General features: G+C 55.7%; 1 protein-coding gene across 1 annotated transcript; it reads right to left on the bottom strand.

The window, feature by feature from the left end:
* Positions 1–574: 574 nt before the first annotated feature.
* On the bottom strand, positions 575–17,765 carry SIAH2 (siah E3 ubiquitin protein ligase 2). The gene is made up of 2 exons (XM_079100977.1): positions 16,828–17,765; positions 575–2,074 (listed from the first exon to the last, which is right to left on the bottom strand). Exons 1-2 carry the CDS (start codon positions 17,248–17,250, stop codon positions 1,517–1,519), a joined length of 981 nt encoding a protein of 326 aa, XP_078957103.1. The 5' UTR covers positions 17,251–17,765; the 3' UTR covers positions 575–1,516.
* Positions 17,766–26,495: the final 8,730 nt, after the last annotated feature.

Genomic DNA, 26,495 nt, shown 5'->3' with positions numbered 1-26,495 from the left:
CGGCTTTACCTGAAGAACAGCCTAGAAGTCACGGAAGCGATTCCTTCCCTGCCCGATCTGTGTGCTGACTAAACGCTCAATGCCCTAGCACCTGACTAAAAAAGCAAAACGACCCTGAAGCCATCCCTCCCTCCTGGTGCCGCGCTAGTGGACACGGGCCACTGAGGTAAGTCAGATTCTTGTGGGGCATTGGGGGCTGAATGTTTTTGAGTTCAGGGTTGGACTGGGGGAGTCGGAGAGTCCACTGTTTGGATCAGCCTCAGCACTGGGCATCGGCACAAGCCCGGCCTCTTCCTTCGGATTCTGGAAGGTAAGAGCCCTACTTTTCTTACCCAAGAACTGGCAGTCAGAAAGCGTGTCCCAAGGAGGAGGCCTGCGGCCCGTGACAGCCCCCGGTGCAGGGACGCAGGGACGTGGGCGTGGGCCTCCGCTGCGCCATGACCGTGGTGGCATGGCTGCTTCCTTCCGTGGAAACAGTGAGACTCCAATCCTAGAGGTGGCGGTGATGCTTCTGGCACCTGCACACAGTAGACGCTCAATAAATACTGCTCGACTAGGAAAATGAAGGACAGCGTTCATTTTTGGAAAATATTTATTAAAAAACTAAAATGAATGTGGCAAAAACCAAACCAAAACAAAACAAAACAAAAAACCAACCATACAACCAACACATACCTTTAAATAGCAAGCACGGGGCCCGGTGACAGAGCTTTCCAACCCTGACCTAGTCTTTCACACCAGCCAGTCAAGGAAGACGGCAAGGGAAGCCGGGGCAGACGGTCATCTGCACCAGTGGTGAGCGGGAACGAATGACCGAGAACTACCACCGCACAGGACCTGCTTTCCTTCCCCACATCCTACCCGACAGCCGGTCAGGAGGGAGCCCTGTGGGCCTGTCCCTCTGCTTTAACTGGGGCGGGGGCCGAAACGGTAGACAGACAGCATCGAGGGGGGGCAATCTTAAAGCACCTTTAAAATCTGGACCCTGTCTGTGATTAAGCCAGTAATTCTCAAACTTGATCATTGAAAAGCATCACCTGGTGAGACTTAAAACTCAGGGACTTCCCAAATCTGCACTGTGGGACGAACTCTCCCAGGAATTCTGTCTATGCTGGTCAGTCCTGCAGTTTGAGAGACACTGTTCAAAATGTGTAAAGACGATTCCTGCCCCTAAAAACAAGGGATGGTCACCCAGCTCTGGCCAACACGGGGACCACCACAGGGAGGCAGGCGGGAAGGAGGCTCCAACCTCTATCCTGGTCTACGGGCCGAGCAACCTGCCAAGTGCTGTTCAGGAAGTGAGAGGTTTCCCAGGAGAGCTGACTGGGTGGCGGGGCAGCGACCCAATGGCGAGCAGGCACCTGTCCACCAGGTAGCGAACCGGCCGGGCTGAGCCAGGTGGAGAGGTGCTCAAACAGGAGCAGTAACGTGGGTCCTGCCTTGTGAAGACCTGTCGAGTAACACGCCTGGGGACACGTCACTAACACCCAGCACTGTGCCCGGGCCTCGAGGCACCTCACGGACAGCAGGTCGAAATCGTCACATTGATTCCCAGGTTCCCATTATCCGCAAAAAGATGTGCAATGGCCGTGTCGAAGACCAGGCAGTCGCTGTTCATGATGGCCGCGGCCACACCGTCGTGGATGGACCGCGGCGTGGCCTCCCAGGTCAGTCTCCGGCGGTTCCCGTTCAGCTCCAGTCTGTAGGCGAAGTTCTCGGCCTGCTTGCGGGTGCCGATGAGCAGGACGATGGCGAAGAACTGCTGGTGGCCCTCGAACTTCTCCTGCTTCTCCAGCACCAGCATGAAGTGGTGGCCGAAGCAGGACTGCATCATCACCCAGTCCACGGCCCCCGGCAGGTTGATGTCCGTGGCCAGGAAGACGATGTCCTCGCCCTGCAGCGTGGTGATGCTCTTGTGGGCGTGCATGAGGTGGGACATCACGGCTTCCAGCGAGCCCTGCCACTTGCAGGAGGCCCCGGGGCACGGGCAGGAGTAGGGCCGGTACTCACAGACGTCCTCGTGCTCCGGCTTCTCCGTGTGGTGCAGGGTCAGCGAGCAGCCCGTGGTGGCGTACTGCGGGGACAGAGCACACAGTGTCACGCACCGCCCAGCCTCGGGCCCAGCCCACTGGCATCGCGCTGCCTTCAAGGCGAGCCACGTATTAAGGCCACGGCTCAGCCGCCACTCTGGTCAGACTGCCATGCGCAGTCGAGGCCTTTCCTGGACCAGGGCGTGCTGCGCCCATGCCCACCCATCCCAGCGGTGCTGACGGTGAGACTCCAGTTCTTTATTACAAATGAACACCTGGCTTTCCCCTCACTGTTTGTGAATCTGGCTTTTTTGGTTGGTTGGCTGGTTTTTCAGGGATTGAACCCAGGGGTGCTTAACCACGGAGCCACATCCCCAGCCCGAGGCATGGTCTCGCTAAGTTGCTCAGGGCCTCACTAAGTTGCTGAGGCTGGCTTTGAACTTTCGATCCTCCGGTCTCGGCCTCCTGAGTCACTGGGATCACAGGCGTGCGCCACTGCACACGGCTTTATTTTTTTCAAAATCTTTGGGGGTGGAATTAGACAAGAAGTATCATCTCTAGACTAGCTTTCACATAACGACAATTTTGAAACTAGTATTCTTCCTGTTGTCCCCTTTATCCCTTCCTGGCTTGAGCTGGTGACAGGCAGGCCATGGGGAAGGCTGCCCTTGGGGTCACTGCGGGCCTGACCAGGCTAGGGCCAAGGGGTTCGAGACCTCTTCACACTGCTGGAAACTGCCCTCTTCTCCAAACCCTTCCCCACGGCGCTTTGCCCCTTCTTTTTGGTGGAAAGAAACCCTGTCTGAGAGCCACTTGGCTAACTCAGAAGCCTGCTCATCACAGGGTCCCAGCCAGGGGAGGCCGAGGTGGGAGGCCGGACTCCTCTCAAGGCTTGCTTCCCGCCTGATGCTCAGGGTCCATCCCACACGTCCCCACGACAGGCCAGGCAGTGCCTGCGACAGGCCTCAGGAGCAGGCTAGAGGAGCTCGCTGACCCCCACTGCCCTTGGAGGGCCCTCCCTCAGACTCCAGGAGACATTCCCAGTGGACAGACCTCTCCATCCTGGGAAGGCCTCACCAAAGGAAATGAGGCTGCTGTTCCTAGACACAGAGGAGTCAGCCTGCAAGCAGAGCTGCCCAGAGGACCGTCCTGCTGTCACGCCAAGAATGGAGAAGCCAGAGCCCCGTGCAGGTGAGCCCGGGGCCCCGTCCTGACCTCAGGGCACGGGTGCCAGGCTTCGGCTGGACACACGCCTCCAGATGCACAGGCACCAAGCGAGGCAGGGAGGCCACGGCCCAGGGTGCTGTCCAGCTGCTCCACCTCTCCCCACCCCGCCTGGTGCCATAACCCCTTACCAGCTGGAGCAGGTCAGAGTCAAGACTTTATGGTCTGAACGCTGCCACCAGAAAGGAGGCTCAGAGCAGGAGGCCAGCTGCCATCGGCGAGGGGACGGAGTGAAGCAGCCCCACTCTGGGGTGAGTCTCTAACCAGCAGAGACTCCTTCCGCCCCACCTCGCCCTCCCCACCCAACGCAGATGAGAGCCTTCAGCAGAGCGGGGCAGAAGCACCCTCTGTTATTTGCTTTGTTGATAGGAACTGCTTGTTCATTTTTTTGAACCGTGGACTAATTTTAAAGGCCTGGATATAAATTAAAAAAAAAAAAATCAGGATGAGAAACAAATTTACCCATGTATATTTACACAGTGTTCCTAACTTTGTAAAGCCCCTGTGAATGGTTCGAAATCAGGGGTGTGGCCGGCCCAGAGTTCTCTGATGTTGCTGTGGGAGGGTGGGTGAGGCCCTTCAGTCCAGACCCTAAAACACACATGCACAAAATAAAAACAGCCAGCTGCCAGAGCCTGGCAGGTCCCCTGGCTCAAACAGGCCCTTGGTATTTGGGTCCAAAGGCATCTCAGCACGGGCTGTTCTCCACAGCTGCCCGGAATAACCCAGGAATGAGATGGACTTTGCATGGGGCATCTAGAAAGTTCCCAGGTCCCCCACTCTTGAGGTTCAGGGACTCAACATTTACAACAAATACCTGACGGGTTCAGGACTTTCCCACTCCAGCAGGGATATTTACGTTCTGATTTATGGTTCTGCCTTAAAAGTCGCACATTCACTCTTCTTTGAACCCGAATAGAGAAAGCAGGCGACCTCCCTATCACACAAACAGAGAGGGTGTGGCTTTGCATTTGTGAGGCAATGACCCTGGGAAAGAGGGCCTTGCTACACGGCTCCGCTTGGACAGAGGTAGTTTTAAGGCCATGGTGCGTCCTCTGCTCTTCCTAGACAAGCTGACCTTTCGTCCATTCCTCCTTTCCACGTGGGTGAGGCAGCATCTTCAGAGGACCCCTGGGGCCACTTTTATGACCACTGGATCAGAGATCTCTAGAAGGGAAGCACATTCACACAGGGCCACCAGGCAGGCCGACAACAGTCTAGGAGCCTGCTGGAAGGCCAGTCTGGAGCATGGCGGACCCTCCCTGGGCACCCACCCAGGGGCCAGGGAGAGGAGCTCAGGGGCCTGTGCATTCTGCGACTGGGTAAAACTGCCCAGGTGCCTCTGAGCAGGGAGCCCACGTCTCCCTGAGCCCTGGCCTGGGGTTTGTGTTCTCTTGAAGAGCTTCAAGGGTTCGGAGGGTGCCAGGCCCCTGAGGCTCTGTGGCAGGCAGTGAGATGAGCCTGGGTCCTCCCTGGGTGGTGTTTCCAGGAGGAAAGGGCTGTGTGTGGCAAGGAGGAAGAATTCAGCACAGCTGTCCCCTGTGCCTGTGGCTTTGCTTTCCTTGGTGTCTGTTACCTGCAGTCAGCTGTCCAAAATTATTAAATGGAAAGTTCTGGAAATAAATGACTCACACGTTTAAACTGTGCACACTCCTGTCAGCCCATGACTCAGGGCATCGATCATCCACTCAGCGCCGTCAGGCTCAGTGACCCCGGTCACTTGCAGCACGTGACCTTCTTCCTGATGTATTTTCAGAAGATCAAAAGTAGCCTGATGTAAGGTCACACCACCTCTGCTGTCCCCTCACTCCGTCTGAAGTACTGTATCATCCGACATCACTTAAGGAGGGTGAGGACGGCACAGTAAGGTACTTTGAGAGAGCAAGGCTACATTCACAGGTTTGACAGTACATTGTTGCAACTCTCTGATATTTAGTTGCCGTGAACCCTCTGCTCTACCTAAATCAAAAATTAAATTTCATCATGGGCTCGTCCGCCCGCATAGGAGGAAACATAAGTGCAGAACCCTTCCGGACGCGCCCGCCCGGCCTCACTGGGTGCTGGGACATGCTCAGAGGACAAGGGGGAGACGGAGCATCGGAAACACTCCAGCAGAGCCTGGGGCGGCGGTCTCAGGTGGGATGGGGGAGGAGGAAGGGTAAGAGAGCTTCATGGAGACAAAGTGCATGGCGCGGTCCCCCAGGTCTGGGTAGGGTGAAGAAGCTGAAGGGGGCAGGTCAGGGCCGCCCCGCGGGTCAGTTGGTTTCCAGGATTGCTTTATAGGACACACGGGCTGCATTCCAGGCTGCTTCGCAGCATCCCTGGCCCCTGCCCAGCTGAGAACCCGATTTCAATGAAAGCCACTGCTCTGCTTCTGAGCATCCGCCTTCACGGCTTCAGGAGGGGCCCGTGCCAGCACCCAGGTGCAGCTAGTCACTGCACTGACCACCAGGCACCCAAGGATGCTGGGGGATGCCCACCCTGGCCTCAGACTAGGACCACTTAGGAAGTGAGGGGGTGGGCAGGAGAGCTGGTTCCACCTCTTGTTCACTCCAGACACTGGACACTCCTGGACTTGGGGCCACACTGGGAGCAGAGCCCAGCTTGGTCACTTTGCTGGTCCAGTGCACCTGCTCAGCGTGGGGGGTCAAAGAAGCAGCATTTTGGGAAAAAGGAACAAATGATTTGCAGCTGGCTTCACTCTCTGCCCTCCATCGCACGCCAAGCCTGGGCCCACGACATGTTGCTTGGCGGCAGGCGCTGGGACCGACCCCTCGGTCTGCAGGAACAGCCCGGCGAGCTGAGGGAAGGCGGCCCCGGCACCAGGCCCTCCAGCCTGCTCCCACATCTGCCAGAAAGTCCCGCTTGGCCTCCCGCTCTGGCGAGGGCTGGGACTTCTGCACATCTGGGGCCCTGCCTCCCTGTGCCTCTCGTTGCTGAGAGACAGCCCAGGGCTGGGTGGCAGAGGGCCTGTGTCGTGGGACAGCGCTCAGCTAGAAATGAGCTCTCCTCAGGGACCCTGCACTCGTTCCCCGCGGGGCTGGTTTTAAGTAAACCTTCCAAGAGGAAAAAAGACAAGGAAGACAAGGAAGGCAGCTGGATCCACCAGGAAGTGAGGGCAAGAGAAAGCAGGCAGGGCCAAGGACTCGGGCGGGAGGCCACCACAGCCAGAAAGGCCACGACCCACACCTTCAGACGCGTCTCAGCTGCGGGCCCGAGGCCGGGCGCACGCGGCGACCTGGCGCCCACCGTCAGCCTCTTCAGAGGGCAGCGAGTGGTGCCCGTGCTCTTCCTGGCGCTGGGCCTGCAGGCGTTTCCCTCTCAGCATAAAACCCCTGCGCACAGACACAGGTGAACCCTTCAGAGCAGTCAGCCCGACACCTGCCATTCATCGAGCGAACAGTCCATTACATTTGTTTTTGAAAGGAGCATAAACGCAGGGGAGCCCTTCTTCGCTGGCGTAAAGGTCACGGTGCCACGACAGCCTTAGGGCAAGTCATTCAAGAAATCTGAGTCCACACAGTCCAAGAAGGAGTCGCTGAACTCCCACAACCAACGGAGGAACCACCACCTCCCCTGCTCCCTCCTGGGAAATGGCCGAGGCCGCACACCTGCCAGCGCCTCAGAGAGGTGTGCTCCTCCACTGAGAAAACAAAGCACCACTGCTGTTTTGTTGTTGATGCTCACAGACCTCTGAACTAGATCCAAGAAATGACCTTGGACGAGGCAAGAGCAAGCAGGCCTTCCTCCAACCCAAGGAAGCTGGAATGACCACAGACGCACACCAGTGGCTAGATGCAGGGCCCGACCCCGGACCAGCAAGCCAACGTCGCCGCAGAGGACACTGCGGGCAGCGGCTGCCATGTGAACATGACCGTGGGTCAGAAAACCAAGTGTCTACTTTGTGTCGAATTTCCCAATTTTGATAACTGCTATAATTACATAAGACAATGTCCTTGTTTTTAGGAGAAAAACAGTGAAGGATTTAGGGGCCAAAGGGCAGGATGCTTGTGACTAACATTCAGATGGCTTAAAAATACGGGCAGGAGCAGAGAGCCGCAAATGACAGCGCTCGGCGGCAGACAGGAAACTGGTGAATCTGGATAAGGGCTACTTGGAAATTTTGGTGCTATTATTGTAACTGTCGTGTAAGTTTGAAATCATATCAAAGTAAAAATGTATTAGGGCATCCAGAGACTAAGTCAGCCATCTGTACTGCCTGGGATCGAGGTTTCTAATGAGGACTGGGTTCAGTGAATTAAGCTTTATCATCTTTTTTTTTTTTTAAAGAGAAAATACACTTTTAACTACATGTTTACATGTAAATGCAACCAGAGTTAACAGTTTTTCTCTTGCTAGAAGTTCTCTGGGGTTCATTTTAGGAACTGAAACAGCTTTGCAGGGAAGACATAAATTGTTACAATAAGCAACACTTCTCAGCCTCACAGGACACAGGGCGTTTGCCACTGTCCTCAGATCCTGCCAAGGGTCTGCAGGTAACCAGCCAGCCTGTGGCCCAGGCAGGTCCTTTCTGGCCAGCAGTTTTCCTTCCCGCCACCCCGTGTATCCCAGGGCAAACTTCTACAGATTCTGACCCCATCTGCTGGGTGAGCTCCAGGGGTCACATTCAGCACTAGGGAGGTGAACCCAGAAAGTGGACACGGGGGGAGGGCGAGCCGGGAGGGTGGGCTCCGCCCGGGCCAATGACCACGAGCCACCAGCAGGGAGCAGGGGAGGCTGGTGGAGGCCTCCATCTCCTCTGTGTCCTGTAGCCCCGCTCAGCTGGGGTGGCTGCTAACCCAGCGTGACCCATGTTGTCACTGTGACTGTGCCGCTCTTTAAAGCCAAGCTAGACCTTCAGTGGTTGAAAATGTCCTGCCTCCTGGCTGAGCATGGGTCTTCCTCCATTATTTATGGATTGATTAATCTTGCTTCCATTTTGTGGGACTTACTGATGGGTTGCCTGCTCTTGCCCACCCAGCGTTTGTTGATAAATGAGCCCTACGTTTACCTGATGATGATGAAATGTTTACCTTGGGATTACGCAGGATGACTGCTTGCTTTTAATTTAGATTCCAGGCACAACAGGTTGTTTTGTCAGTGTCAATAAGGGGGTTTCACATATTTTATTTGCATGACCACTTGGGGTGCGGGTGTGTACAGCTCTTCTGAAGTCCTACATGGACCGGGAACACCAGCTCTGGGGTCTTTTGATGGCTCTATTCTCCTCTTAAAGGGTCTGCCAACCACCAGTAGTCTGGCTGTGATCAGAACCAGTACCAGTGTCCTCTGTGACCTTGAGCCTACCTCCGTAGCTCACCCCTTGACTCCATGAGTAGCTGGAGACCCGTGGGCTCCGGTTAGTCATCCTGACTTGGGCGGCAGGAGCAAGTTCAACCTCTTGTGTGCTTAATCGCAATACTCCGGCTGCGTCTGCCTGGCAGCCTTCCTTTAAGCACCTCAGCACATCCTCACCTCCGCTGCAGGCAGTGCGGGGGATGATTACCTGCCAGTGGTACAGCAACGGTTTACAGATAATGATACAAGAGGACAACTGCTCAGCACCAGGCAGGACTGTCAAACAGCCTTGCCCAGCAGTGCAGGGAGTGCGAACACACTTCAGAACTTTCTTCTGGACAAGGCAACTGATTAGAATCTCGGGCTCAAAAATTCACCTTTTAGCCCAAGAGTTGACAGCCAGGACCGGCAGGCACCTTCTTACCAAAAGGGGTGCTGCTGGAAGGCCGCGGACAAACGGTCACGGCAGAGGCCTGAGGGTGCACTGCCGGGGGCAGCTGCTGGGGGTTTTGCAGATCCCCGGCTGGCAAGGTTGTTTTCATCTTTGAAACTTAACAAAAGTTGAGTTTTGACCGTGTGGGCTTCTCACCTGTCCACAGCCAGGGTCAGCAGCAACCACACACTGTTCTGGGAAGCCAGTTCTGTGAGGCTCCTTCAGAGCATGCTCCAGCCAGGACAGGAATGGCCAGGGTCAAGGACCTCCTGCCTGCTGAGAGTGCCCGCCCACCTTCTGTGCCAGGTCCCACCTGCCCTGACCTCCTTCCCATGGAGCCCCTCCCTCAACAGGCTTTCCTTCCCGACCAGGCAGTGGACTCACCAGGAGACGTCAGGGGTGGGGCGGGCACATTTGTGAAAAAAGTAACAAGATGCTCAGGAGCTCCTAGTAGCTCCCGAGCCATATTTGGGATCTACTTCTCCCTCCCCCATTATGTGTTGTTTATTTGAAATTCAAATTTAACTGGGTATTCTGCGTTTCATCTGGCAACCCTCATGATAAGAGGGCCCTTCCGAAGCCATAGCCAGCTGTCCCTCCAAAGGCCATCACCTGAGTCTGGAATGGAAAGGGGGATGAGTGGGAGGCAGGAAAGGCAGGGGCTCTATGCAGAGAAGACATGGGAAGCCGGACGTGGTGGCCATGCCTGTAATTCCAGCGGCCGGGAGGCTGAAGCCAGAGGATCACAAGTTCAAAGCCAGCCTCAGCAACTTAGCAAGGTCCTAAGTAACTCAGTGAGACCCCATCTCTAAATAAAATATTAAAAAGGTCTGGCGATGTGACTCAGTGGTTAAGTGCCCCTGGGGTCAACCCCCGATACAAGGTCCATACGGTGCTTCTGGTCCTCCACGTAGAAACCGTATGGGTTTGGCAGATGGCTAAGGGGCACACTAACAGCCTCACATCCTTTACAAGGTACCCAGGAGGACAGCAAGAGACAGGGCCCTGGCCCAGGCCCTGTAACCAAGGCAGGCGGTGTCCACAGCAGTCCTGCCGGCCCCTCCGGGCAACCCCTCATTCATTTCCTCTTCACAGCAGACTTCAGAGACGGCAGGCCTGCTGCAGGCTGCTCTCTGCTCCTTCCCTCTGGAAAGGTCCTGTTGCCATGTTGGCACCCCTGTTGCCACCCTCAGGCACAAACCGGTCGGGAGGCAAGTGGGCAGCTGGGCCTCCCCACAGGTGGGCCTGAGGAACAGGCCTGGGGCTGGGGTGTGGTCTCGGGTTCCACCTCCAGTGCTGGGAGAAGAATGGGTAACCGGCAGTACCCAGCTCTGGCCTGAGGGCACCAGCAGTGGGGCTGCTGGAAGGCAGGACTTGGCTGCACTCCCACCAGCTCTGGCTCTGCACCTGCCCTGCGGGCCCACCATCCAAGTTCCAGGCTTTAGCTGCAGCAATTGTCTGTTTTCTCGTGCACAGTGATTCTGTTATAGAGGTACTTTTTTGTTAATCTCAGTAAAAAACTAGAATAACTTGTGCGACCACAAATAAGACCTTGATCAAATAATTCTGGTACTGTTAGGGAGTTAAAATATATGTAACGATTAGACATGGCCTTAAAGATTAGTATCAATGTAGAACAGCAGTCAGGATGTATAAGACGGGGAAAAACAGGTTATGAAACAACATGAGCAGCAGTCTTCATTTTATTGCCTTTTTGTTGTTGTTTGGAAAAACTTCAACTCACAGGTGAGTCTGCAGGACGTATTAAGTGTTACCATGGTTTTTTCTAGACGGGGCAGTTATAAAGAATTTTATTTTTACATGACTTTCTACATATTCCACATTTAAAAATAATGGTCATAACTTTAAACAGCATAAACTATAATGTGTGAAACAACACATATGGATGTAATACGTGTATTTTGAAAAGCTGGCTCATCAAACCAGGCTTTCCTTGTAAGAGTCTTAAAGAAATGAGGTAAAGTCTCATCACCATAAATGCAGGGCTGGGGCCAACTCACCAGCCCTGTGGCCCTAACCCTCCATGATCAGGAGGAGGGTCAGGAAGCCTGGTGGCAGAGGGTGGAAGGACTCCTCGGCCTGTTTTGAAGGTTAAGCCTGGCCTGACCTTGCACGTGGGCCATTTGCCTCCCACTGGCTTGGAGCTGCACTGCAAGCCAGGGCAGTGCCAGGTACTCTGCCAGCAGCTTGGCCACGTCTGGTCATCCCAACAACCCTGGTGACCCCGCGGTACCAGTGAGCACTGAGGCTGAGAGGCCGCCAGGCCGCCTGGGGCTGGACCGGGGACCAGGGGCACAGGCCTTGCTGACTGAAGCTCTAAAGGTGTGCACGGGCCCACCGGCCTGGCAGGTATCTCCCATCCACCTGCACACAGCAGGGGACCTTGGGCCCCACAGATGCCACCAGTCTAAGAAATCCTGACAACAAATGTTCACCAAACTGGAGACGAGGGAATGGCAGGTTCCCAGTTTTCAAGGACTAGAGAAAGAAACGGGCCTTGCGGTACATCGAGTTGACCAAGTCCCGCTAGAGAACTTGCAGTACCGCTCTCAGCCGAAGAGCACACACTGGACGCCATGCGTCCTTGACCAGGAAGCGGCCTGGTTCTGCCCATTCTGGAACCAGTTCTCACCACACCCCGCGCAACACAAGGGCCCTGAATGCTGGCTTTCAGTGTAGCCAGTGCGCACCTACTATGTGCCCTTTCGAGCATGAGGACCTTGCGGGTTTGAGTAAGAAATGCTATTTCTTGCAAATTTTGTCAGAGGCACAAAGGTGTCCCTGAAGCCACTGGCTCTAAGGTTTTCACTCAGCCCTGCAGCACTTGCCAGGGGCTTCTTAAAAAGGGTCTGACACAGAACGGGAGCAGCTATCCACTCTCAGGCTGGTACCGTCCACCTCCATCTGCTCGTACGAAGGACCAACTTGAAGGAAAACGGACCCCAGTTATAGTCATGGTGACCTGTGACGTCCTTGGCCCGCGATGGGTGGAATCAGCTTTACACTTCAGTCTGATGCATAATATTCCTGTGCTTCTGTTCTCAATTTAAAAAGCTATGTTGCCAGTTTTGCTCTTTAAAACCTTGAGCCTTAGCGTTGATGTGTGGTTCTTGGTCCCTGAACGTGCATTCTATGCTTTTGTGGGCGACCTGTCAATTTCAGGCAGCAGTGAGGGCTGCAGGCCAGTCTCCTAGGTGACTGTGTCTTGGGGAAGTTCTGAGGTTAAGAAGAGACCTGGAAACTGTGTTGGCTGATTGGCCTATCCCTCAGACTTCGAGGTGATCACCCACCCCTCACCAGCACCCTGATCCCAGCCATCCTCCTGTGATGAGGGAGGCAGAGGCCCTGGCCTGACCTCAGAGCCCCCACCCGCCAGCTGTGACCATCCCTTCTTCACCACGATCAACGAGCAGGCTCAGGCTCGGGGCAGCACGTGACCGGACACGGTCGGTCAAAGCCAGGCCCTCTGAGAAGCCAGTCCCTGTGTCCTATCTGGGACCACTTACTAGATTCCAGAACTTTGGTGAGAAAGAACCTTGATGTCATCACTGAGCTTAAGCTCTTCTCCTAAAGACCCTGGGTGCAGAAAATACACTGGCTGTACAAGGTCGAACATCCAGTCACCAGGACAACAGCTGAGGTCTCTGCATGGCCAGAACGAACACTCTCTTGGCAAGAAAGAAAAAGAAAACAAGAAATAAAACCCTAATGATCAGTTTCAAAGTTCACGTATGACAAGAATCAGAGGAGAACCCGAAGGCTCACTGAACGCTTCCCGAGGGGGACCAATCAGAGGCTGTCCTCCTGCAGCTGGAATCCGGCCTGCAGCCACGGCTGGGCTGGCCTGCAAGGGCTGGCACTACCTTTGGATTTGGCTCGTGCTGGGAAAAAATTTTTGAAATATTTAACATAAAAGTCCAGATTCCTGGCATCTGGCGAGAGAACTAAAGGTCTGGCATGGTTCCAGCCACATCTGCAGCCCACCAAGCCCACAGGGCCCGGGAGCTCAGGTGCCCTCCTTGGTGGACTTTATGATGGGGTCTTACTGTGCAGACCACGCGGGTCCTGAACTGCGGGCTGGGGTGATCTCCAGCAGCCTGGCCTGGGCCTCGGGCTGAGCTCTCTGCCTCCCCACCATCTGTGCGGCTCCAGAGGCCCCCGCCCTGAGGCCACATGTCAGACACCTCTCCCTGCACTACCTGGTCCCTGCTGGTACCTCATGTGTTTCTACTGGACCAGAGTCGGCCTCATGGAGGGGCCTGCAAACGTTCATTGGGTGGTCTGACTCCATGTGGCTTTTACAATAAAATTTTTAAACAAAACAGCATCACCACAATTGAACTACAGGGCAGACTTGTCTGGCTGAGAGGCTTTGACATGAGCTACTAGAAACCTTTAAAGAGGACAGAGAAATGGGAAAGAAGAGGCCTGGTGAAGCACGCGGGCTGGGTGCTCAGCATCTCCTGCAGGGTGCAGGGGAGCCCGGCCTGGAGGAGGCACGGCGGGGTGAGCTGACCTGAGCTGTGGACCAGCGGGCTGCCCTTCGCTGTCCCGCCCCCAGCCGAGGTGGGAGGCCCCCCGAGGGGCTGTCCAAGGTCTCAGCCACAAAATGCACTGTGACCACCCAATGGGAAGCTGGCCGTGCTGATAGAGATCCTTCATGAAGAGCAGACCCGAGCTAATAATGCACGTGGCACCCTGTCCCCAAGGCGTGGCATCACTTGAGCCTTCAATTATGTGGCCCCGCACCGGAGCTGTCTGGCAACCCATCCATCCTTTGGCCAGCTGAAGCACGACCTGTCAGGAGCTGTGCTGGGCCAGCCCTGTCAGAGGCCCTCCGGGGACTCATCCGCCAGATGGCTTTGTTACTGGCGTCGACCTTGAGTTATGTTCACACGCGTGGAGTGTGAATTCAGATTTGAATCTATGCAGTGAGGAGCTTCACTGGATTCCTACGGAGCGGGAAGAGAGGCCGGCTCCCCACGGGCTCGGCGTGTGACACGACGGGTTGGCCCACCGCACCACGCTGCAGGCGCAAGTCAGGAAGTAGCTTTAAAGCTGCCACAAGCCAAGGAGCTGGCATAGGGAAGGTGCCCAGGGGTGCCCCTCACTCCCTTTCCATGGAATGCTAGCTGTCCTCAGAAGTCAAGCAGTCAGACCTCTCATTTAACAATGGGAAAGCAAGGTCCCAGGGGCCTTTCAGGCAAACGAGGCAGAACCAGGCAGATCTGGAGACCTGGGCTCTGCTACTTTGCCCAACATGGGCTTTCTGGAATAAACTGGCTCCTAAGAGAGCTTTCAAGCGCAGGTGGGGAGAGAGACAGGGCAGTCCCCAGGATTCCCAGGAGCCTCACACCGCAGCTCAAGGGTGTCAGATTGACACAGACCTTATTCCTTCTGTTGATCACCCTTGCCGAAGAACACCTCTCGGCTGCTTGCTGGGCCTATGTGTATATCCAACTTGGTTCATGGTTTATCCATACTAACTGGAAAGCGGCATGTCAACCAAAGGTGAGGCACGCACACGTCACCTGTGTGAGCCTCACACATCTGCACGCACGAGTGAGCCCCCAGGTACATTCTAAGCATGGCTCCCCGTCTGTAGATGAGTGGATGATCCTGTATTTTAGTTTTTAGTTTTTGGGGAGTACTGGGGATTGAACTCAGGGGCACTCAACCACTGAGCCACATCCCCAGCCCTATTTTGTAATTTATTTACAGGCAGGGTGCCACTGAGTTGCTTAGTTAGTGCCTTGCCAATGCTGAGGCTGGCTCTGAACTCGCGATCCTCCTGCCTCAGCCTCCTGAGCACTGAGATCACAGGCCTGGGTCACCGTGCCTGGCTGGATGGCCCTTTAGTTTCAGCTTGCAGAGTGGAAGCTGTGTCCAGCTGCATTCTCATGAAGACTTGGGAGATCACTGATATCCCTGCTTCCAAGAGAACACCTTCAAGAGTGACGTCTTGGGACAGACACATGCTTCTCCAGGAACCACGGTTCCAGGTCCTGCGAGCGCAGTACCACCCTCCCTAGGCAGGATTGCTTCCCTCCCTTTCTCTAACAAGACTGTTCCAAAAACAAGTTCGGAATACCGACTGCTGTCAAGTGCTCACCTGCGACCTGTCAAAGGCCATTTCTTGCACTCACCACTGGTTTAGGGGAACGTGAACTGGGGAGAAAACAACTCCCCAGAAACCCTGTGGGCATTCTACCCACCCACGACAGCCGCCCAGCACCCCACCCACGGTCGGCCACCCCGTGGCAGTGTTGTGTCCAAGTATCAGGAGAAACCACCTGAGAGGACAGCAGGAGGGGCTGGAACCGCGGAGTGTTCTAAGGGCGTCTGAGACCCACAGTCCACACACCATCCAGACCCTTATTTGAATATTCTGTTTTAAACCTGGTTGGTGGCAGGGCAGAAGCCCGAATTAAATCACTCATTGTACTAACTTAAGTCTCAAGCCTGAATTCTCTGGTGAATTATTTTTAATTTAAAAACAGGCTCTTGCCCTATTTTTTTTTTTTAAGGCAGCACTGAGGAGAAAGGCAAGAGCCTGGACGGCTGGAGAGGCAGAGGCCACTTCTGTCAGGGACACAGAAGTCTCAGTGACAGCACTCCCACCTCTGAGTTCAGCAACGAGCTCCGCGGTTCCAGGGAGGCAGCAGACAGGTCCGTCTGGCCGCTGCTTCTGAGGATTTTGAAGTTTTGAATGGAGGTAAAACAGATGTTAGGCTATAATCACATAATGTGATGGTACGCTGCCGTCTGAGGTACCAAGAGGTTCTGCTGGGTTTCAGATACACAAGAAAATGTGAAAATATAAATTTAAAAAGAAAGTCACAGAAGCCATTTTTGGAGGAAAACTTCTGTCTATGTATGAGTATAAAAACCTTCAAAGACACTGACACTCATGACGCTATGCTTAGCTTCAAGGGTGTAATGTACATGTGTTTTAAGAGTCTATTAAAACGACACAGCGACAGGGAGAAGGGGGAGATATTTTTAGTCTTTTCACTGTACTTTTCTTGTCTTTGGGTCTTCATTTGCACAAGGGCACTGGTAACGGGTAACATTTTAAACTAAACAATAAGTCATGTACAACTAATTAGAACAAATAAAATTTAAAAATTTGAAAAATCATAAATAAAACACTGTAAAAAAAAAAAAACAACCCTAAAGAATAAAGTGATGGGCTTTAAAGGAGTCTAACGATAGCTCCTGTGCGTCCCTGTTAAAGGTCTGCAGGACTCTGTTCAATCAACCCGGTGCACAAACACAGCCTTGGAAGGCCAGGACGGGAAAGGCGTGGCTGGAGGGCTCGCTCTCCCCTGGGGGAGGACAGGCTCTGGCGCCCCCCACGTTTTCTTAAGCCACACTCCCCAGCTCCCACGTGTCAGGGTGGCGCAGACGGCAGAAGCAGGATCCAGGAGGAACCCAGCACTAGCTGAGCGCTCCTGAGGAGTGAACCGAGGTCGCCCCTCTCCCTTCTCCACCAGCTTCCCAGTCCAGCTGCACTTCAGGGCCCAGCCCTGTGGGGCACACCCGAGTCCACGTCCGCAGAGGAGCGGGCTCCGGGCCGGAGGCTGCGCTGGGTCCCATCAGCCAGCCAGGGCCAATAATCTGGGGCCAGTGCTCGGACGAACGTCAACCAGAGCTCTCCCCAGGTGGCCAGGGGGGCATGGGGAGAGCGACCAGGTGTAAACAGTTCCGGTCTTGTTTTTAAACGAGAGGTACCATCCACCTCTTGGGGCCTACGCGAGGGCTGGAGGCTGGAGTTCCGGAAGGTCGCGGCGGAGGTGCGCGGGCTGTCGCTGGGCTTACCTTGCAGGGAAACAGGACCGCCGAGGCCACTTTCTCCATAGCCAGGTTCCTGATGCTGGGCGTCAGCGCGCCCCTGCACGTCGGGCAGCAGCTCAACTTCTGGCGGCATTGGTTACACACCAGGTGCCCGGCCTGGCACTGCAGGATGGGGGGCAGGACATAGTCAAAGCAGACCGGGCACTCGAAGAGCGAGGTCAGCTCGTGGTGCTGCGGGGACACCGGGCCGGCCCCGCCGCCGCCGCCGCCGGGGCCTGAGATCACCGCTGCCGCGGCGGGCACCGCGGACGAGCCGGGGCCCGCAGCCGAGATGGTGGCGGCGGCCGGGGGCGCAGCCGGGGAGGGAGCGTGCTGGGTCTGCGGCGGCGGCGGCTGCTTGCTGCAGGGTTTGCTAGCGCTGGGGCCGGTGGAGGACGGGCGGCTCATCGCGCTCCGAACCCACCATGGAACTGCGGGCGCCTGCCTGCCGCGGGGCCGCCCGGGTCAAGGCGGTGCGCGCCCCGCGGGCGGCGGGCTCCGGGGCAACGCCACGGCGCCCAGGGGGACCGGGCGCGGGGACGCTCGACCCGGGAAGGCGGGGACCGGCCGCGCCGACGCTCTCCGCGGCCCCGGTGGCGAACGCCCCTCCGCGTCCGGCCGCTGGCGGAGCCTCCTGCGGGCGGCGTTCCGGCCAGACCCAAGCGGCGCGAGAGCCCCGGCCCGCCCGCCTCTGGAGCGGCAGCTGACGCAAGCCCCGGGGGCGCGCGCGGACGTGACGCCTGGACACGTGTGCGGCCGCCCAGGCGCGCGGGGACTGGCAGAGCCACCCTGCGCGGGCCGCGGGCTCCGCCCGGCTCCAGCTGGCAGCGCAGGGGCCGCCCCGCGCCGGCGCCTCGGCTCGCGGCCGCCCGGCCCTGCCAGTGAGCACGCCGCGCGCCGCGCGGGCCGCCCCGGGAAGGCGTCGCCACGCCTCTGGCCACACCCCGGGGAGACACGCCGACGCACCGCTGCTCGGACCAGAAGGGCAGCTGGAGGCCGAGCGGGGGCGTGGCGGGGGGCGGGGGGCGCGACCGGCCGCAGCGGGAGGGTCTTTGCTCGCGACCGAGTGGCCGAGGGCGAGGAAGCGCGCCACGCGGCAGCCGGGCCTGGGCGCGGAACGCGTTAGGGCCGGACGCTCTGGACGCGAGCCGAGCCCGGGGCGCGGGCTGCTGCCCGGCGCGGGACCGGTCCTGGGCGGGCGGGGCGACGCCCGCCGCTCCGGGTCCTCCTGCGGGCGGCCGGGCGGAGGCGGAGGCCGCTCCTGAACGGCGACCTGGCCAGGGCTTCCGGGAACCGTGCCCGGACTCGCGGGCACCGGAAGGCCGGAGCGAGGGTGGGCCGGGGCCGGGCCGAGGCCGCGAGCGAGGGCTAGCGTTCGCCCGCGCGCCGCGCGGAGGCGCTGGCGAGGCCGCGAGCGGGCCCACGTGCTCCGGGGAGAACACTGCTCGCTGAAGTCGCCGGGCGGGACTCTTGCGAGCCCGGGCACTGAGACGGGGAGGGGGCTTCCCGGCTGGGAATGCATTCTTTGTAGGAGAGACAGGGTGAGGAGCGACGTCGGCAGGGCTGGGTTGGAAGTGCCCTTCGTGGCCATCTGTGTGACTTTGGGCACGTTCTTCAGCTTCTCCGGGCCTTCTTTTCTCATCTGTAAGTGAGCATTAAATGGGCTTTATACTTGTCAGGCTCTTAGAAACTCACCTAAGGTTGTTTAAACGTTAACTGTTAAGAAAATAGTAGTGAACGTTTAATATTAGTTAACATCAGTGAATAGCATCTGACCGTGAATCAGCTGTTAGAGCCCAGAAGAAATAAAGTTCAATCTTATAAAAGATCTAGAAAGATTTCATGCATGGAATTTGAGCTAAAACTTGAAAAAATAGTGTAGATGTTACTTAATCACCCAGTAAAAGTTTCCTGAGTGTTTATTATGTGCCAGCTACTGTTCAGGCTGAGAATGGTTCTCTTTCAGTTTACCTTCTTGGTGAGGAAGGAGGCCACCAACGTCATGGGAGAGAATTTCCGATGTGTGGGGGAAGCGGGGGTGGGAAGAGCCGAGCAGGGCCCAAGCTCACTGAGGGTGCCGTGCAGGCGGCCTGACCCTTGGGAGGGTAGGGGTGTGTCCCAGCGCATGGGCAGCTTCAACTGCTGAACACTCCTGTACCTCAGTGATCCAGGCAACCCCTGTGGGCTTTTAGAAGCTGTTACACAGCTGAACTTGAACTTGGATAGATGTGGTGGGAAAGGTAAAATAACAGTAGCTAACGTTTGTTGAGCATGCAGTGTGGGGACACAGATGCTGTCCAGTGTTTTGCAACCATCCTGCACATGGATCCTATTGCAGTATTTCTGGCGGTTGAGGAAAGGGAGGCATGGGAAACCGAGAAGGAAAGACTGCTCCAGAACCTTCCTCAGCGCTGGCCCTTCCAGTTAGGCCCGACTCCTGCTCTCTGTCCGCTCCAGGCCTTGAGGTTAGCACATGGGACAGTCAGAAAACAGCCACTCACACTGTAACAGGACACGTAAATTCTTTCCTTAGCTGGTCTTGAGAGAAAAAGTAAATCATATTCTACTTATTCCATGTTCACCTTTTTATAAGAACATAATAGCAATGACAGAAAAGTGTCACTTGTAGTTTCACTTTTATTGGAGAAAATGTGACATTTTCCACTCAATTCAAAACCTGGCAGTGGGAGTTTAGACTGGTGTGGTCTTTCCCTCCACCTCTGCTCCGGGGCAGGTGCCACCTCCCCTGGGTGTCTCGACGCTGTTGGGGAAGAGGGGTCCCCACCCTTGACTGCTAACATGAGCTTTCAGCGTCCAGCTGGACAGGCCCTGGGCATTCAAGGAGCAATTTGGTTTTGCTGGGAGTGTGTTGAAATAAAGAAGAGGAAGAATGATTCTCTGCAGAGAGAGTTTGGTTTATTTTTTAAAAAATACAGCTAACCCATGCACTCTTACCCTGGCAGATGCCTCCTGTGGTTCAGAGAAACTCCTTGCTTCCTCTTTCAGATTATTGCAGTGCTGATCAAGTTGAGTGGGGTAATTAGAAAACAAAAGCAAAACAATCTGGGCCGTGGGAGGCAGCAGGCAAGAGAAGGGTGGACAGGCCTGCTGGCTGAGCCCTGTCAGTGACCTTCCCAGCCTGCCAGGCTGGCCTTTCCTCCTTCCTTCATCTTCCCTCCCTGGGGTGATGACTCAGAGAAAGGTGGCCTTTGGATACGGGCGTTGTGAGCTAAGCTCCTCTACCAGGAGGGTGGTCTCCTCAGCCTCACTCAGTGGGCATTCGTGTGTGCTGACTTGAGTTGTTTGGTGGTTTATTTGCCCCTGGTACTGCCGCTGTTTCTGGGCCTTTGTTTAATGTGTGACTTCGTGGTCTGGGGGAGGGGAGTCCACCTTTTGTAATCTCCTGATTCATGATTCATTTCCCACATCTGCTCAATAAGAGGTCAACTTCTGTCTTCCACTGAGCTGTGGATTGCAATAGGTCAAGCAGGTCACCTTAACCCATCTCTGCTCTGTGCTCAGCTTTGAAACCGGGGGCGTACTGAGTAATCCTTCTTTCCTTACAGTATCAAGGTGAGTCTTGATGAAGAACTCACAGGTGAGTGCCTCACTGCACCTAAATCGCCAAGCCCAGTGGGAAGTGCCCCAGCTGGGCAGACCAGCTCTTGCCCTTCTTTCTGTGACTTACAAATTGTGTGGTTTTGCAAATTGGGCAACTTCTGCAGTTAGGCAAATGGTCTGCGTTTGCAGACCAAAATGTGCTTGGCTTTTTCTGTTTAGGCGTAGAGATGACTCAGGGATGTATTGGAGCTTGGACATTTCTGATAAGGGGGGAGCTTACGGGAAATTTGGAGGTGACTCAGGTCCCCTCGTAACTGCCATAGCTGTTTAAGGTGCTTTTATCTTGATAGAGTGCTTCTGTTTCTGGGGTAACTTCACATGCTCAGATTTCTTTTGAATAATTGTGGGTCATTTAATTCAGCACTTGTTGGATGATCCCTTGAACTTGGTGCTGTGGCTGCAAGCAGCAGGCCCTTGTGTTTGCACTGTTTTCCAGCCACCCTAAGCTCATGCTTCCCTGGGGCTCACCCTCTGCCAGATGCTGTAGTCAAAGCACTTTACATATTTTAGTTTTTAGATCCTCATGCTGTCTTTTATGTGGGCAGTGTTGCAGACGAAGTTGAGATGCACTTATGGTAAGTAGCCACTACGGGGGCTCCAGGTACTGCCCCTTCCCTTTTGTGGGGGCTGATCTTGCTTTCCACTAGTAGGATATGGCCAACACGGTAACGTGTCACTTCTGTGATTAGGTTACAAGAGACTGTGGTTTCTGTCTTGCTCTCTGCCCTGTCTTTGTCTCTGCTTGAGCTGCTGTAACAAGACAGGAACTGAGTGGCATGCACAGTAGATATTTGTTTCTCCAGTCCTGAAGTTCAAGAACAAGGTCACGCAGATTCGGTGTCCGGTGAGGCCTTGGTTCCCAGTCATCAGCCCTCAGGGTATTCTCGCGTGGTGTGAGGGAAGCACACCCTCTGGAGTCTTGCAAGGACCTGACCGTTGGTGAGGGCTGCACCCTCCTGGCCTCACCTGACCCTCACCCCACGCGCCTGCCTCCTTGCGGTCTCATCAGGGGTGGAGTTCAATACGTGAACGTGGGCATCTGGTCTGTGGTACAAATGACCCAGGAGGAGGCGGGAAGCAGACCTGGGATCAGCAAGCTCTTCTTTATTCAGCAGCGGAGTCCATGGTCCAACGCTGACGTGGCTCATTTTCCGGGCGGCAGTGGTGATGGGCTAACAAAGGGTCTGAGTTTTATAGGGTTTACTTAGGGTGGGACCTCACTGTATTGGCCAGCTGACCCATTAGGGTGGGATCAGGTGCCAGTCGGGCAACCAGGCAGGCGGGAAGAACGGCAGATAGGGAGATGGCCTGGGACTTCCCTGTCCCTCAGTGCTCTCCGGGTCTTCTTGGTGGTGAAGCCAGCCACCGTGTTGGGTTAGCTCTACGAAAATGCCTACGTAGAAGGAACTGGAGCCCTGTCCACTGCTGGCAAGGACCCCAGGCCTGCTAGGGTGACGCCGCAAGGGATTCCACCACAGCTGAGCCTGCAGGGAGTGCAGCGCTGGGTGACACTTGGTTGCACCCTTAACCGGTGACTCAGCTGAGCCAGCGCAGAAGCTTGGGGTCAGGACTGTTGCTTCAAACCACCAGCTTCTGGGGTAGTTTGTTACGTAGCAACAGGAAACAAATAACCTGCTCAAGCCACAGAGCTCGAACGTAAAGAAACGCAAAGAATAGGTCCTCTGTGTCTTCTCTCTTAAATGATTTTCTTGTAATGCTGCTTAAATACACAGAATAATCTAGGAACACAATCTTTTGTGGTCATTGTTGCATATAGCTATCAAAAACCAGAATGCTAATGCCACCAGGATTCATGTTCTTATTTCTATTTGATTTAAATTCATACCTTCAAAATGTTAATTAGATGTGATAGATCATGTGATCAAATGAAATAATTTAGTTTGGAAACGACCTCAATGTCCATCCACAGAAAAACAAACCATGTAAAGCCCTCCTACAGAATCCTCCGCAATCCGAAAAAGTTCTCCAAGACAGATGTTACCAGGAAGGGCCCGACTGCAGCCTGAAAACAGAATGATCCTGATGATGTCAAAAGAACTCGCTCAACAAAATGTCTGTTTCTTGATCTGTGTGTTTAAAAGGGTGTAGGAAGTTCTAGAAGACAGTGAACTGATGACAGTGATTGCCATGCGTGCATACGCGTGTGTGTGTGTGCGTGTGTGTGAGAGGGAGGGAGGGGGAGAGGGAGAGGAGATGGAGGAGTTTTTGCTTCTGTTTTCAGTACTTCTGGGGTTTCCTATTTTCTTTTTCCTTCTTATGCAATGAGAACTTTTTCATGTGCTTCGTACATTATTAAAAAAACAAAAAGGTGTTTTCCTTGCCTTTCTGGGGTTACTTTGGTGCAGGGTTTGTTTAGGCCTTGAGTTGATGTCCACACTCTCACGGCCTGGACCCAGGTTCCAGCCAGCTCTTTGGGTGACTTAGGAGGTGACTTGCTGAATTGGTATCTTCATAGGAGTAACTCAACAAGTAGAATCTGGAGACGCTGCAGGGAAGGAAATTGCCAGGCTAGAGGGCTGGGGGCTTCCCGGGTCGAGCAGGAGTTGGCTCCTGGGGCAGGGGTGAGCGTGGAGCTTGAGCCAGGTCGTGACTGTTGGTCAGCTGAGCAAGTGCAAAGATTTGTTCAGCCAAGGGTCACGTTTCAAGGCCAAGGATCAAACCAAACCCAGGCACGGCTGCTTAGGCAGTTGGCACACTGAGGGGCAGTCACGGTGAGGATGCCAACCTTCCCAGTGCCCGCTGCCCTGCATATCAGACACCCTTGAAGCCGTGGGTTCATCCTGGTCAGCGCCCTGTGAGGATACCTGGTCGTCCACTTCCCAGGTCACTGGAGGAAGGCTCCTGGAGGGGCAGCACCGAGCCGCTGCCTCACAGTGGGGTGGTCAGACCCAATCCGGAAGGACCTGCCCTTGACCACTCGGCTGTCCTGCCAGATTACTTTTTGAAACTCTAACACAATGTTGTTACAGAGCTGGGGCCTTCCAAGAAACTGGGCGGCGGGAAGACCCCCCTGCAAACCCTGATTCCTGTGATCAAGGCAGAGAGACTTCAGCTGTGTTACCCCGAGTAACAGGAATGAGTTTGAGTTTATAGAAGGGATAGGAGAGGGGAAGGGGGACACTCTCGAGGGAGAGAGGGTCCTCTCAGAGAGAAGAGGGACGGTGTGCCTCTCCTGCACTCGTTTTGTTGGGGATCCCAGGGAAGTTTCCAGAGGGTCCAGCCCAGATCACCTCTTGAATTTTGACTGACACCTGGACAGCAGGGTGACATCAGACTTTCAAGTCCCCACCGCCATGGCAACTCTCGGTCACCTTGGCCCACGCTGACTGGTTCTAATTGGGTTCCTAACCATATATTCTTGCAGATTTTATGGTGAGGAGGGACTGTCCTCATCTCCCAGAGTTTCAGGATCTGGTCACAAAAGTCCTGCTTCGGGGTAACTTGGGTTGCTCTTATCAACATTATTTCAGGCCTGCATTTCTACAGTGAACAGTGGCTTGCTGAGGAATGTGACACGTCCTGTCCATCGAGGCCAGGCAGGGCTGCAGGTAAGTTGCTTCCTGGAACAGAACGCCTGTGGGGGGTCAGCACTGTGCACCCCTTGATAGAATGATTCCCTTGAGCTGTGTTCCCAACATCCTCACTCCTGAACAATGTCATCCGCATCACAGAGTTGGGAAAGAGTCGGGGTGGGAGTTAGCACTTCCCAGACTGAGTGAGGAGCCAGACCAGGGTCTTGAACCCAGAGCCGGGATGTGACCCAAGGGATGAGGACCACCACCTAGATGGAGGGGACTGGGTGAAGGGCAGGAGCCCTGGACTTGGGCCCTCCGTGGGCGTCCTCTCCTCTCTCCTCGGCACCAGCTTGGACCTGCCTGGCCATCCTCCCTCTGGAACCTGCTCCTGAGGTGGAGTTGCTGGTCAGGTTTCTCTGCAGGACTGCTTGTTCTCAGAACTCCGTCTCACCAGGCAAACAGCACGCGTCTTCCGAGAGAATCCAAGAAGGCCAAGGGAGAGCGCATCTCCCTCTTCTCCAGCTGCAGGGGCCCAGGCCCCTGCTGGGGTTCCCAGATGGCTGCTTCCACGGCAGCCCAGCCCGACACAGAATGCGATTCGCGGGGAAGTATCTAATTGACATGACCTTGAAGCCTCAAATAACACAATCCTCTCCTTCCACATCAATTTCATCCAATTAAAAATCCAGTAGTGAGCTGTCATTGAGTCTGAGAGAAGTGTTGGTAACAGAAGGGAGAATCTAACTCCATGACGGGAAGTAGGCGATTGTAAAAATTGGTTTCTCCAGCTCTGTGCTGCGGAAACCCTGCAGGTCCTCCCCCAGTGCACCCAGCTCCCCAGGTGCACCGCTCCAGCCTGGCGCTGCCTCTGTCGCCTCCTACACACCTGGCACTCCCCACAGTCCCTGCTGCCCCTGCCAGGGCCCTGCACAGGTCTCCCGGGGCTGTGCTGCCCCTCCTCACCGCCTGCCTTTCACCGACTCGAGCACAGACAGGTAACTGGCAAATGAGCGCTGGGGGCCGTGTGCTGCAGGTGGAAGGTGCTCTGCTCCTTCTGAAACTCATGCCCTTCCTGGCTAGAAGAATCACTGGTACCCAAATCCGTGACACTCGAGTGCTTCAGTGGCGCAGCGTTTGCCCTTCTTCCAGGTGCTCCGAACCCCCTCTAGAAGGCTCATGGTACCTAAGGCGATGCAAGTGGTCTGCAAACAGTTGCTCTGCCACGTGGGTCGGGGAATGTTGACTAGACATGTCGGTACACACCAGCACCAAAGCAGTTTGGTTTCCTGACTCTCCCCCTCTGTGGGTGCTGGGCCCCTGGAGCTGCGTGAGTCCCGCTGAGTCGCTGAGCAGCGGGGTGAGGGGTGCTGGGGCTGTGTGGCCGGACAGGCCAGGAAGCGTGTGGTGGCCGGCCAAGTCTGAGTGTCCTCTGCGTGCCCGGCCTTGGTTGGGCCTGTTCCATGTCCTTTTGATTGCAGAAGGTGGGTCTCCTTTCAGACGCACTCAGGAGGTCTCAGGAGGAAACAAGGAAAGGCAGGGCCAGCGGGAATGGAGCCCGGAGTCAGGAGTGGAAAACGCCAGTGGGCAGGCCGCTCGTGCGCGCCGGGCCTCTCTCGGGAAGAGTCAGCTCGGGTCTTCCTCCTCTACGGACCGGCCCTCGCCGCCTCCGGAGCACAGGGTTAAAAAGCAGGCTCTGCAGCTTTGGAGTCATCACCCTCTATTCCAGCTCCTTCTCCCGGATCTCAGATTCAGGCCCCGGCTCAGGAGAGAATCTGCTTGGCCAGCCCCGGTCGGGCGGCCCCCCAGGCCCAACAGCTGAGGCCGGCAGGCAGGCGCTCTCGTTGCAGACGCAGCTCCAGAGGTTGTCTGTCTTGTGTTGTGAGGAGAGACATGACCCGGGCCCGTGGGGGCAGTTGGGTGGCGAGCTGGGGTCGTGATGGAAGCACCCATCTTGATATAGAAGCAGCTGCTTTGAGTCCTGCAGGGAATGGTATTTCAGATGCCAATGGGAGGACCCCAGGTCCCCAACGGAGCGAGTGAGGGCAGCGACGACCGCCCTCAGGGTGTGTTCAAGGTCCCGCTGTGGGAGCTGAGGACAGACTGGGTGGCACAGCGGGACCCTTCCTCGGATGGAACTGAACAAAAACAGGCTCAGAGGCGACCCCGTCGGGACAGGCATCGGTGGTCCAAGTGGAGGTGGGTGTGTGGGAGGCTGTGGGCAGGGCTAATCTCTCCTCTCCAGGGCTTTACCACCTGGGCACGTTCCGTGGCCTCCGAATCCCAGGCCCGCATTTGGAAGATGGCGGTCGTAGGGGAGCTGTGTGTCTCACCTGCAGGGCATTCACTCCCACCCTGGAGGAACGCTCCCCAGAGTCAGTTCTGGGAACCACCGCATGGTTTGGGCAAGGCTGACTCACCTCCCTGCTTGGGATTGGAGACGTGACCCGGGCGGGGACCCCTTCTTATCACTTCCCTCAAGACTCGTTACTTCTGTCT

Source organism: Sciurus vulgaris (assembly GCF_902686455.1).
Source record: "Sciurus vulgaris genome assembly, chromosome: 10".
Taxonomy (NCBI): Eukaryota; Metazoa; Chordata; class Mammalia; order Rodentia; family Sciuridae; genus Sciurus; species Sciurus vulgaris.
This window is presented reverse-complemented; position numbering and strand designations above follow the sequence as displayed.

Bases quoted from the DNA above. Each gene is read 5' to 3' on its own strand.
- SIAH2 (XM_079100977.1), bottom strand. From the start codon at position 17,250: ATGAGCCGCCCGTCCTCCACCGGCCCCAGCGCTAGCAAACCCTGCAGC. The intron at 2,075-16,827 runs GTAAGCCCAGCG...CTGTCCCCGCAG, and splicing joins CGGTCCTGTTTCCCTGCAAG to TACGCCACCACGGGCTGCTC.